At 48.0% G+C, this 12,949-nt stretch overlaps 1 protein-coding gene across 3 annotated transcripts; it reads right to left on the minus strand.

The window, feature by feature from the left end:
* Nucleotides 1–2,563: 2,563 nt before the first annotated feature.
* On the minus strand, nucleotides 2,564–12,430 carry LOC147008018 (uncharacterized). Of its 3 annotated transcripts, XM_085865791.1 has the most exons (6): nucleotides 12,303–12,430; nucleotides 11,898–12,095; nucleotides 11,754–11,816; nucleotides 9,796–9,930; nucleotides 3,708–3,836; nucleotides 2,564–3,263 (listed from the first exon to the last, which is right to left on the minus strand). In XM_085865791.1, the coding sequence occupies exons 2-6, from the start codon at nucleotides 12,055–12,057 to the stop codon at nucleotides 2,605–2,607; spliced, it is 1,146 nt and encodes a 381-aa protein (XP_085721917.1). In that variant the 5' UTR covers nucleotides 12,058–12,095; nucleotides 12,303–12,430; the 3' UTR covers nucleotides 2,564–2,604. The 3 variants fall into 3 exon arrangements, with proteins under 3 accessions (XP_085721917.1, XP_085721919.1, XP_085721920.1); XM_085865793.1 differs by lacking the exon at nucleotides 12,303–12,430 and having other exon boundaries at nucleotides 9,796–9,858; nucleotides 11,898–12,273; XM_085865794.1 differs by lacking the exons at nucleotides 9,796–9,930; nucleotides 12,303–12,430 and having other exon boundaries at nucleotides 11,898–12,274.
* Nucleotides 12,431–12,949: the final 519 nt, after the last annotated feature.

Here is a 12,949-nt window from a genome sequence, read left to right on the forward strand (position 1 = left end):
GCTCCGAGCTGCGAGGGTGAACGCTCCTTCAGCGGACTAAAGCGCGTGAAAAATTGTCTTCGGTCGACCGTGGGACAGGTGCGCGTGTCCACGCTCGCTCTGCTCTGTGTTGAATCTGAGCTGATGAAGCAATTCGATTTCTCCGAAGTGATCGCGTCGTTTGCCAACCAAAAGGCACGAAAGAAGGTGTTTCAGCAGGGTGGAAATTGAATATACATACATTCTTCCGAATTTGTTTTCTGTTTCGTTTGTTTCTCAATTTCGAAGCCGAATTGGATTTCACAGGCACTTGTATATTTGAAAGTCGGACAAATCGCCATTTATCGCAGTCTGTTCCGATTAAATTTCATGTTCAAAATCGTGGTTCAAAAAAAAGTGACAAAATCGTCACTCTTGAATTTAGCCGACTAAATCTCAAGGGCCTTGGCCTACGAAGACCTTAATCCGGCCCTGGTTGGGGCTCACGGTATACCGATTACCGGGGATGAAACCCCGCTTATACTCAGACCCGGACCATGCTGGACCAATTTAAGAAGGAACAGAAACGGACTGGGAACATTTCTAACAAAGCTTTATTAACAGTAAAAAGACACAGGCAAGACATAACGTGAATATGCAAGGAATATTTACAAGGATTCAAGCACTTACACAGTTCTACTTAAAGACGGGCCCACACGCAGACACACACACACACACACACACACACACACACACACACACACACACACACACACACACACACACACACACACACACACACACACACACACACACACACACACACACACACACACACACACACACACGAAAAGAAACCTACAGTTCTTTATTGGACCCTCCAGCCGATGAGAGAGAGACGAGCTGGGGGTCAGAGTCCGGATGGGTACCTGACCGTCGGAGAAAGCGTGCTCTATCGTGCAGCACCTGCCAAAGGTCGTCGGCTTGGTCCCAGTCGCACGTGTGGGACTCGTGGCAGAGCTCGCGTGGCGAATAGTCGGGGTCAAATCCAGCCAATAACCCCTCAAACAGCCACCTGTGAACAAACTGGTTCTTCAGCAAACGTGAACAAGCTGGACCGCTCCTCTCAATCACCGTGAAAACTCTCGACTGCACTCTGAGGATAGCGTCGCAACTTTTATGGACCTCCCTCAGCGGGGAGGGGCCTTGGTGAAACTGACGTCACTGTTCGCCCCAATTGGACGGGGCTTCCATGGGTCCGCCCTTTCTGGGCGGGGTTTCCGCCAGACTGGGAAGCCCGCCCACTCCACACGTGTTAGAGAAAGGTGGTGGTGATGAAACTGCCTCGAACATCCTCGAGATTCCGCCTCAGAGGGATGCACCTCAATAGGCTTTCGGGTTGGTCGAGCGAAGCGCTCGTTTCGGAGCAGGTTGATGGTGGATCGTGATGGGGAATTGAATGGTTGTTGGTTGTTCGTTGGATGTAAAGATTTAATAACCTAAGTAAAAAAAGAAGTCGCAACGCACGTTTTTGATTCTCCCATTAGACAAATGGAAGGGACCTGTCTCACATGTACTTTACGGGATAACTGACGTTTGGGACCTGTATGTTGAATGCAGATCGTTTCCAGATCTGCAACAATATTTTCCCTTGGACGATCTTGTTATTTTGTGAGTTTCGGGTTGTCCTTTTAAAATTAACTTCATCAGGGCATAGTCTTCAGAATATCTGTTCCTCGGTGTTCACACTTATTCGGTGTAATAACACACTTCCTTTTCTCACACCTTTTCGTTTGGAATATTCCATTGCCAATACCAAGGTCCATTTTTCCTTCTTTGTCCAGTATTTCATTTTTATGCTGATTCTCTCTCCTTGGGTCATCCGATTTATGTTTTCCATTGCTTGTTATCTTGCTTTATTAGTTATTTCCTTTATACTTTCCTGGGTGAAGTGTCTTTGCCTCCTTGATGCTGTTGAATTGAATTTCGGTCATGGAATACCTTCGGCCTTGGCTGACAGCTTTGTTTGGTTTAATTGGTTCATGAATCTTTCTTCTCCACTGATTGTCCCCCTTGCTTCGTGTGTGAAATAAACTTTGCAGTGGAGGATGATTTCCTTCTCCTCTGAGCTCCAGCTCTGTTCATATATTTTTCTCCGATTTGGCTGGAACCTCGTCGTTCTTGGTTGTGGAACAGGCGACACCTTTTTAGCTTTGGTGTGGCGCTCTGTCCTCTCGTGAGGCAGGGATTCTCTTCCTCGCTGGAGAAAGTGCAGTCATTATCCTTTCCAGCACACATTCCGGCTGCTCTGTGAAGCCGCACAGACTTAGGCCTCAGCCGACCAGGTGTCTGTGTCCCATCAGTCATTTTCTCTGACTAATTGTCATTGTTCGGCATATTTTTGTTGCAGTCATTTTGCTTTCCCCAAGAGGCTGGAGGACCTCAGCTGCTTCAAAGGGGTTACCGCAAACACTCAGAGGAGTCATGCCAAGAAGGTATATGCCAGGACTGTGTTTCTGCCTGCTTGCATTCTCCCCACTAGTTTGCTTAATACATCGCTCGGAATCAGTCAAAAGGGGGGGGGGGGGTATCCACAACAAAACTCTTCTCACCAGTGTTTGTTTCTGTTTATTCAAGCATGACAACTCACGAAAAAAAACTTACAAAATACAGAACACTTGATGGTTTCTCCCCAGTGTGAGTTCGTGTGTGTTTATTCAAGTTTGATAATTGACTAAAAACTTTTGAACACACAGAACACTCGTACGGTTTCTCCCCAGAATGAGTTGGTGAGTGGTTATTCAAGTGTGATAATTGACGAAAAACCTTCGAACATACAGAACACTCGTACGGTTTCTCCCCAGTGTGAGTTCGTTTGTGTCTTTTCAAGGTTGATAATTGACTAAAATCCTTAGAACACACAGAACACGTGTGAGGTTTCTCCCCAGTGTGAGTTCGTTTGTGGATACTCAAGGTTGATAACCGACTAAAAACCTTCGAACACACAGAACACTCGTACGGTTTCTCCCCAGTGTGAGTTTGTTTGTGTGTTTTCAAGTTTGATAACCGACTAAAATCCTTCAAACACACAGAACACGTGTGAGGTTTCTCCCCAGTGTGAGTTCGTTTGTGTGTATTGAAGGTTGATAAGAAACTAAAAACCATCGAACACACAGAACACTCATACGGTTTCTCCCCAGTGTGAGTTCGTTTGTTGTTCTCCCGTTGGTTGGAATGATGATTGAAATGATCTTCGTTGAAGAACTGTGCAGAGTTCGTCAAAAAAACGTTTTTCATTTGTTTCTCTGTAAAGAAAAAGGAACCGCCATAACTAATTAGGTCATGATGTGGTTACTGCAAAGAATTGTGGGATACCATCAGTGTCAGGTTATTTCAATGTGGGGGACACGATAGATTTAAAAGAAAAAAAAAATGGGGGACATGATCATGGTAAAACAAAACAACAAGAGCAATCAGAGATCACAGACCCTCGCCAGGACTTGTTTTGTGTGGTGTTTGTGCAATTTCTTTTGAACCATCACTCAAACCGCTGGCCAGAGGGCAAGGATCTATGTACACACAAACTAAGAAATAACTAATTCTGGGGAATCGTCCATGTACATGAATGTTCTCCCCCGGAGTACATTTCCAAAACCGTAACACTATTACAACTAACAAAGTTAAAATGTGAAACATGAAAAAGCACATTAACAAAAAAAAACAACCATTAGGTATCCGCAGTTACATACCTGTCCCCTTGTTTACACCTGGCTCTTGTTCGTCTCTGTGTACCTCACGAGATGATACAGATCCAGAACTTGCTGGAGCCTCTGGGATTAACATTTGTGAATCAAAGGACTGGAGTGGCTTTCGTGCACCTGCAAGAGTGAAGAATGAAACGTGAACTTTCACACGCACACACTTACACACGTGTACACTGTGTACAGTGTGCACCCGAACAAACAAATCGTCCTGGAGGTGGCCAGGTTCGAATCCCGTTCCGCACTCCGGCGACTTGTCCATGTATCCTCTGGGACCACGTTTTAAACGTCGGTGGCTGGGCACCACAGTGTGGCCACCAGATTTCCCACGTGCTCTCGTTCCCCCCAACCATTGAGCTGAGACACGCATTCAAATTGCGTCAGGAAAGCCTCTCGACTCCGTGACCCATCAAAATGTACTAAGGGGATGACACTGTTTTTAAAACTCTTCTCCCCGATCCTTCGATATCCAATTCCAGCTCAGGACCAAGGGAGCCCCCGCCCAATGTTGCATTTGACTTGGGAGCCTTTGATTCCTCAATGTAATTTGAGGTGGGCGTCCCCTGAGTCATTTTAGTCTCGTCCTGCATCTCCCTAATGGACCGACTCACTTCTTCTCGCAGATTCTGTTGGACCCAAGCAACCTTCACCTCAATGTTGCAGTCCACAATGTTGAGCCGCTGCTGTAACATCTCATCCACTCTGTCCCCATTCAATTGCGGCTCCCATAGGCCTCTATCAATTTATGGCTGCTCTTGTTCTGCGACAGGGGCCACCAGGTTTTGCACCTCTTCAATCAAACCACCACTCTGGCACTTGCAAAATCTCATTTCCTCTTTCTGCCATTGCTTTGTGGCCTCCATGCCCTCATTTACTTGGTCAATTGTTTTATTTGTGGACCCAATTTCTTCTTCCATCTCCTCTCACATTCTGACCGCCTGGATTTGACCCTCTTCTATTTTTCCCAATATTTCTTTCCTCTTTGACTCCAATCCTTCTGCCGTTTTTTTTTCCATATCCCAAAATTGGGCATTTGAGCTTCCAATTCCGTCTCGAATTCTCCCAGTCTGTCCTCCATTCGGAGCTCTTCCTCTTTCTCCACTTTCCCAACTCGTACCTCCAGTTCCTGTGTTATTCCCTTCTCAATTTCTTTCTGTGACAAGGTCAGGTTAGATCTGTGACCTGCTACTGGTACCATGTAAACCTGTACTAACCTGTTCCATGGTCGGGTTGTTGGCGACTAAACCGTCTCCCCCACCAGGTTTTTTGGTGAGGAGGGTGTTTGGATATGGTCACCCAGCAGGATTAAAAACAAAACCTGTCAAAGGGCGGAGGAGCTCCTTTTGAGCCAACGGCCATCCATATCTAGTGCCCAACTGTGTCTGCGGACGTCCTCCTGCAATTGGATTACTTTTTATTAGGAGGTTGGTGGCAGGATTTGCACTCCGACACCGTAAAACCCTTCATTACGCAAAACACAAAAACGCAAAAAAAAGTGAAAATCCATTCCGTGGGAGAACCTCCTGCGCAGCTTCCATTCGCAGGGCAGCTCACCGGATGACGGGATTGGGGCAATGACGTCTCCGCAATGGAGATGGGCAAGGTAGAGGGACGAGCGACGTCACGATAATTGGGGGAAAGACCGGTAAACTCGAACAGGGGATGACGGAGATAATAACAGAGATACAGGTCTTTGAAATTAAAGCGGAGCACACACACGTCGAGTTGGGAGGGGACATGAAGGTTGAGCTTGGGGAATGTGTTGAGACCCAATGCGAGGGTCAGATTCACCTTCCTCAGGAACAGGGGGAGACGGTATGCTCCCTCGAAGTGGACTGCGACCAGGTGAGTCCGGTCGGGCCGTGCGAGGTCGAGCGGGTGCATGGTACGGAAGGGGACATGCCGAGTTTGGGAGGAGCAGAGGCCTCGGGATCCCTTGAACTTACCCAAGCCCCCAGCGTGATTGTCCCAGAGTGTGTGTGGGAGTGTGCGAGTGGTGTGAGTGTCATGGCATGCCCGAGTGCATGTGGGGAAATGGCACACGGACCGATCCAGACAGGAGACAGGAATGGCGAGCCTGGGAGGTCGCACAAAGTTGTTTTGGTGACCGTGCCGGCTCCGCGGGACGCTGCGTGCGAGGTCCGTTCCGTGTTTTGCGAACGGCCCAAGCACGCACGTTTGCGCGATCGGAAACCGGTGCTGAAACGTCTCGTGCATGGTACGAAACCGGCACGTGCACGGTTAAAAGGAAGGTTGTGTGAATTCGGAAAGCACGGGTCCTCATGCGAGCGTGTGTGCGGGGTATCACGTGCTGCACGCCACGTGTTCTGTTCGCGGAACGCGCGGAGCAAGTCCCCGGGACGACACACTCGCGCGGGCCTGCACGGCAAGCCACGCAGGTTGCGTGTACGAGAGACGTCACCGGGGATCTCGCAGCACGAAATGCGGGTGAGTGGCGCACGGTGCTTCGCATGGGGAACACCGCGAAAGCGAGCGGTTGTTGCAATCGACGGGGCGACGATATGCTTTCAATTATCGCCCGAATGGATGGGACGTGCTAGTCGAAAACCGCCGCCCTGGCGACGCAAAGATGGCTGGGCCTTGCACGAGTACCCGAACCCCGGCCAGGATGTGGCAAACATCCTTACCCGGGCAAAGGAGCACTAGTTGGTGGAAAGGGTTTAGCGATAGAAAGATCGGCCTCATGGGGCAGTAACAGTTCCTCATGGGGCCCATGGAACGAGTTAGAGGGAATGTTAGGTTAGATTTAGAAATGGATTTTGGGAGACACGGACGGACATGGAACGTTTAGTGGGGACGTAGCTTCACGGTAGAGTTAAAAGGATCATGCATTACAGTAAGGGATGACGAGGGGCACGAGCTAATTTAGGGGACGTAGTTGATAGAGTGTGATGTGAATTACAAAATAAAATTAAAAAAAATAGATGAAGAGAACGAAACATGAGTGAATGTGGGTCAGCAGGCCCGAGTGTGTGAGTGGAGTGAATGTGGAATGCATGGTGTGAATGAATGATTGGGGAGAGGAGGCTATTCTGAGGCTTCGTTGGGCTTCCAGACATGATGCTGGTTTCTCTCTTATTCCCCTCCAAAAAGGATTTTAGGGGTTGGAAGTGGGCTCGGTTGACAGGATAGGTTTGCCAGACAAAGACAGTAGGAGGGTTAGGGACAATAAATTATAGAAAAATAAATAAAAATAATAATAATAAAATAAAAAAGGAGCTAAATTTGGTTGTTTTGTTGTTGCAAATTAAGGGAGTGGGTATGGACAAAGACAGGCAAAGGCGATAGGTTGGGGGGAGGCAGTAGGGTAGGTCCGAGCCCTCCTTCGGAGTGGCCGGCACCACCGCACTCACTCCAGACCCACACGGACCATACCGGAGGCCGGCAAGCTTCATATGCCGGCCTGTGTTGTGCTACATCGCCTGGTCCGCATTTGCCGTGCCTCGTTGCCTGCCTTTGCCATGACCCCATGCCTGCTACCCTTGTTTGCGTTGCCCCTGTGTGTCACCATCCATCCATGTGCGCCAGGACCATCCAGCAAGCATTTGCCAAGACTGCCCTGCAGGCAGCCGTACACAGGGACTGCATTTAAGCAGTTCATTTGTTTTTGCATCCATCCATTTCCATGAGCCAGAGACTGCATTGAGCTCCTGTGCACTCCGAAGAGGCCACCTCTTCTGCATAAACTCGAGAGGCCACCTCTTCTGCATAAACGCCACTTCAAATGGCCCGTGGGACGGCGCATGGCCTGCCGTGTTAGGGTGAGTTGCCTCCAGCAGCTGGGGTATGAAAGGAACAAAGAAGAAGGGTCACTGAAAGGAACACACAAGGGGGACCTTTTGAGCAGGCCCTGAGGACGACTGACCTTCAGCGGCTGTGCACTCACCCACACAAACTGTTAACTTTGCCGTGCCTTTTTTTCCCCACAGATGACAGGTCCTGGGCCATGGTTAGTGTAAATATTCGTTAAGATTGTAAATAAGTTTAACCCACCTGTTGTTCGTCTTCGCGCCGGCAATTTTAGTTAAGTCATCTGTATGAGTCTGTTAGTTTAGTTACGCAGCGCACTTGGTTATTTATTTTTGGGACATGCATGAAAAAATGTCGCACTCAGGGATCCGTAGGTAAATCGTACTGGGGAAAAAACTTACACATGCTAATCACACGAAAATTTGACGACTCGGGACGAGTCTGTAAAAAGGGGAGTGGGTAGTGTTACAAATTCGGAAGCTCACTGCACACAACAGCCAGGTCCGACAGATCAGTTATATCGGAAAGTTCGTGTTTCTAGTTAGGGTCCCGTCCCCTATGTCTAATGGGAATTAAGTGTATGTGCGCTCTGGATTATTTTATAGATAGGATTTTTACATCACTCACAACAACAACACTCTGCTCGCGGCATTCTTCGCGTGCTCGCCGACGAGTGAGCGCGGGCGTGGCATGGCGTCCCTCTTTGGCCAATCTGCAAGGAGCTGGGCGTCTCACCCGTCCCGTCTCCCACTCAACACCATCGCCATTTCGCACGTGGCCGGAGGTGAGGAGGGAGGCGGAGCAACAAACGCCTCTGATCGGGATTCCACCCAGAAGGGTGGGAGCTGCCCCGCCGACCATGGGCCTGTCCAATGGAAGACCGCCAGGGAATCGCACGATGGGTCCAACCAATCAGGAGGCGAGTGTCTCGGAGAAGAAGCCCCTCCCTCCTGAAGAGGAAGAGTGTGGTTGTCGGGACCAGCGAAAAGAGATTGCGTCCAGTCTGCTCGAGTGCGCGTCTCTGTCAGGGTCTGCGGCTGACTGCATCGCGTGGGTCCGAGGCATCTCATCTGGCGCATTGATGCGGGCGGTCGACCATCTCGACTCGAGAGATCATCTCGTGTCGCCTGCATGTGAGCCGGAAGAGTGTGCAACGCCCGATGCTACCCTCCGTACCTGGTGCTTGGAGCGGCCTCGTGTTGCGGGTTTGAGTCCCGTTACCCCAAGATCGTCGAGAACCACACGAGGTGGACAGGACCAAGCTCGCTTCTCTTCCCTCAGCCCGTCTTCCCTCCGAGCTGACGAGGTCCACCTCTTTCTGGGCATTTGTGTGTGCGTGTGTGTGTCCTTGGGCCCCGTCTATAAGTAACAGCTGTGTAAGTGCTTTCTTTGCTCATTGTACATTGCATTTCTTAAAGTCGGGATAATTCTGCTCTTTGTTTCTTCTTTTCTTCTTCCCCTCCCCGATAAGAAGAAGATAATTCTTCCCCTCCCCGATCATTGTAAATAAATTCCCCTTTTGTTGAATGTCCCAGCTCGTCCTTGTCCTTTCTATCATTGGTTTGCCGCGCTGCGAACGGGAATTCGGAAGGCCGTTGCCATAGTTGTACATTTGGACCGACGGGCTTCGGTAACCATCCACTCAGGTTACGCACGGTTCAAGCACGGGAACGGCTCGTTCCGCTCGAGGCCTGCCGAGGGTGTGAATTCCCCGGTGGCTTTGCCGTGTGGATACTTAGGTATATTGAAGTTGCCAATTAACCCTACTCCACGCGGTCGAATTATTGGCGATCACGGTCCTGTAAGGGACCCGTACTTTCGGATTTATCTGAAACGTATGACCAACATTCCGGGTGTTCGGTGGAGCCGACTCCACTGCTCCATCTAGCAGTCGTGCTCGCCACCGAGACCCGGCCCCACAACAATATGACCCAGAAGACCCCGAAGACCATAAAGACACAAATAACCCTGACTACCCGAAACCCATAAAGACGCAGAAGTCCCAAAAGACCCCTCAGACCTTAACACCATTTAGACCCCTTGCACCCTTCAGACAGATAAAACAGCTGAGACCCTTGACCACTTGGACCATTGGACCTTCTTTCATCACAAATTAAATTTCAAGTAAATATAATAAATATCACCAACGTTACAAATAAATTTGTGGAAAATAAATGTTTGGATGATGATTGGTGTAAATCATGACAACACAGTAAATCTGTGACGTCAGTCTCTGCATCGACATGTGGAGAGGTGAGCGTAGCGAGCCGGTCCACGCTAGTTTATGATAAAAATCAGGTTCCACCTTTGTCTTGAGAGGACGATTCATCGACGATCTCAGACTTGATCTTCACTTTCACAACATGATCTGAAAAACCTTTGTCTTGAGAGGACGATTCATCCATGATCTCAGACTTGATCTTCACTTTCATAACATGATCTGAAAAAAAACCACATCATTAAAAAATAAAATTTACTTCAACATGACTGAATCAAGATATTGTTACAATCACACACGTCACCACACCCAAATGAATCAGATAACTTTACTCAAATTAACCAGGTTAACTCAAACTTATCCTTTACCAATACAAAGAAATAAGGCCAAAAACAATGTATGGTGAAAGATCTACATAGTGTTCCACAAAGGCCACTTTGGTTGTTAATATTGTTGTGGATCCGGGGTCTGAGGCTCGCGACGAGGGGAAACCCTCCCGAATGCCCGTTCTTGAAGCCACCGGGCACAGATAACTCCACGTGCAGACAGGTTGCGAAGCAACCACGAACGCTGATCGGTACTACCAATCCTGGCAGGATTACACGACTTCATGTGTTTCTGTTTATGGTGGATTGACCGCACCAAGTGAGTTCCGTGCCCTCGATGCGTACTTGTGTTAACTGACTGTAGCAGGTACAGCCGAGCGGAGCTGCCAAGTACACACCAGTAATAAGAGCAAATTCGTGGTACAGAACTTCCAGGAGAACGTGTGTGTGGACCACGCTGACCTAATAGGAAAAAGACAGAACGACCTGGGTACATTTATCATATAAGCAGGTTTATTGATAATTATTGCGAGGAAAGGGCATGTGGCACAATAATAAAAGGTTTTAATACAAGAGCAATGTCGACAGCATGGATTCATGGGGTGAGGCAAAAGAAATGCAAGTATTTACAAGAGGACAGAGTGTGGAGCTCACCCGATACAGATAACTTACACATTCTTAACTTACACGAACACGTCAGGCGCCATCGGATAACACTAACACATCAGGCACCATCAGACACACACCCGAGGAAATTAGAACAGCAAGAAAGATAGAGACAGCTCAAGGTGATTGCAACCTCTAGAATACGTGGAGCGGCCGATAGACCAGCGTGAACCTAGTCGCTTCAGTGGGGGAAAGAGGGAGGGAAATGGGGTGTCTACGGTGTGTGAATGAGGAGGTTCAAATGAGGTGCAAGTGATGTTTCGAGAAGGGAAAAATGAGAAGAGGAGCGTGTCTGGTGGAGAGCAGAATGGGGCTTCTAAAAGTGTGAACCAGAGTCCAGGAAAAAGTACACCTGGGAATGGAGAGACCACACGGGCAGGTGTCGGGAGAACAAGCACAAGTGAGCGAAGTCCAACACCAGGCAGGAGGACAGATGCAGCTGAGAGTTCCTGGTCACGTGGTCTAAACACACTGACTTACACAAACCTTCTCCTCCATCTCCGTTCCACCTCATTCCCTCTGGACGCACGAACAATCAACACAAAGCACCAACCGTCCTTTTCAGGGCTCACTGATGGTCACACCTCACTCACACCAATTAATCTCACACCACACACATTCTCCCTTCGCAACTCTCAAAACAGTTTACATTGCACATTCCACCCCTCCCCCCCCCTTATCTGGACCCATGTGAACCCGCCGACTCTTCTTCTCTTGTTTCCCAGAATGACTGTGACACCTGTTCGTACCTGTGACTGACGAGGAGGAGGTTTATGTACGTGACACAAGGATCTCTACATCGTCACACCGCTTGTGTGTACGTTCTCTTTACAAATCATAATAAACAACTTCTTACAAACTGTCCGGTTCTCTGTTTGTGTTTGTTAATCTATTTTTTTTTTATTAATTTACACTTTATCCCTGAATGTTGATGGTCAAGGTCGAACGGCGGTCGAAACAAACATTTGGTGACACCTCCTTGTTGTTATTATAATTATCATTATAAACAATAAACTACTGTGTGAACATGAAGAATGAGTTTGTGGTTCCAACCTTCGTACGGAGGGAACGAATCATCGACGAACTCGGACTCGACCTTCACTTTCACAACAGGATCTGAAACACAAACAAATCCGTTAAATAAAAACGAAACTTTCAGGAAGAACAAGATGTCGGTCCGGAGTGAACGTCACGTACCGGGTCCGGGCTCCTCGTCCTCGGGTGAACCGACCACGGACCCGCTGTGTGAGGGACGGACTCTCGGATCGACCGTGTTTCCTCCATCTCGAAGCCGCTCGTGGATCCCAGGGTGATCTCTTTGTGATCTTCCACACAGAGATCTCGGATCATCGCGCATCGCCTCACTCGTGGACACTGAACACGTCACTGGAGAGGCTGAAATATTCCGGCAAAATAAAACCACGTGATCACGAAAGTCATCGAATCGCGGTTTCTAAGCGGCAGATTCGCGCCGCACCAGTCACGTGACCGACGAAACAACCAGGAAAACTTATTAATTGATCCTGTCACGAGAAAAACGACCAAACCGTTAAAATTCTGAATAAAATGATGAGATTAATATTACAACTCAGAAGCCAAAACCTGAATCACAAGAATATCAAGTGGAGATCCAGCCTCTGGTCATTTGGTGGAAATAACACCGTCGTTATTACATCACTTCCGGTTTCCAAGGACGATGCTTTGTTTTGCACCGAGTCTGGAATCTCATATTTACTATTATTCTGTCCTCACGATGCAGGACTCTGTACAGATAGACAGAGAGATAAACACTGTCCCACACGTCAAACATTCACAAGATAGAAATCAAACGCAATCGTGTTTATACACCGCACAACGTTTAACATTCACAAGATAGAAATCAAACACAATCGTGTTTCTTCACCGCACAGCGTTGAACATTCACAAGTTAGAAATCAAACACAATCATGTTTATACACCGCACAACGTTCAACATTCACAAGATAGAAATCAAACACAATCGTGTTCATACACCGCACAACGTTTAACATTCACAAGTTAGAAATCAAACACAATCATGTTTATACACCGCACAACGTTCAACATTCACAAGATAGAAATCAAACACAATCGTGTTCATACACCGCACAACGTTTAACATTCACAAGATAGAAATCAAACACAATCGTGTTTATACACCGCACAACGTTTAACATTCACAATAGAGAACATTGTACTTTACGGTAATTCCACATATCGACGGTCCCCTG

The sequence above is a fragment of the Eptatretus burgeri genome, chromosome 22 (genome assembly GCF_056783735.1).
Source record: "Eptatretus burgeri isolate ZD-2024b chromosome 22, Ebu_testis_v1, whole genome shotgun sequence".
NCBI lineage: Eukaryota > Metazoa > Chordata > Myxini > Myxiniformes > Myxinidae > Eptatretus > Eptatretus burgeri.

What these genes read in the sequence shown, in the direction of transcription:
- LOC147008018 (XM_085865791.1), bottom strand. Translation starts at nt 12,057, where the DNA reads ATGCGCGATGATCCGAGATCTCTGTGTGGAAGATCACAAAGAGATCAC. An exon ending in GGACGAGGAGCCCGGACCCG is followed by an intron (nt 11,817 to 11,897) that starts GTACGTGACGTT and finishes TTTGTGTTTCAG; the next exon opens with ATCCTGTTGTGAAAGTGAAG. An exon ending in TTCGTTCCCTCCGTACGAAG is followed by an intron (nt 9,931 to 11,753) that starts GTTGGAACCACA and finishes GTTTTTTTTCAG; the next exon opens with ATCATGTTATGAAAGTGAAG.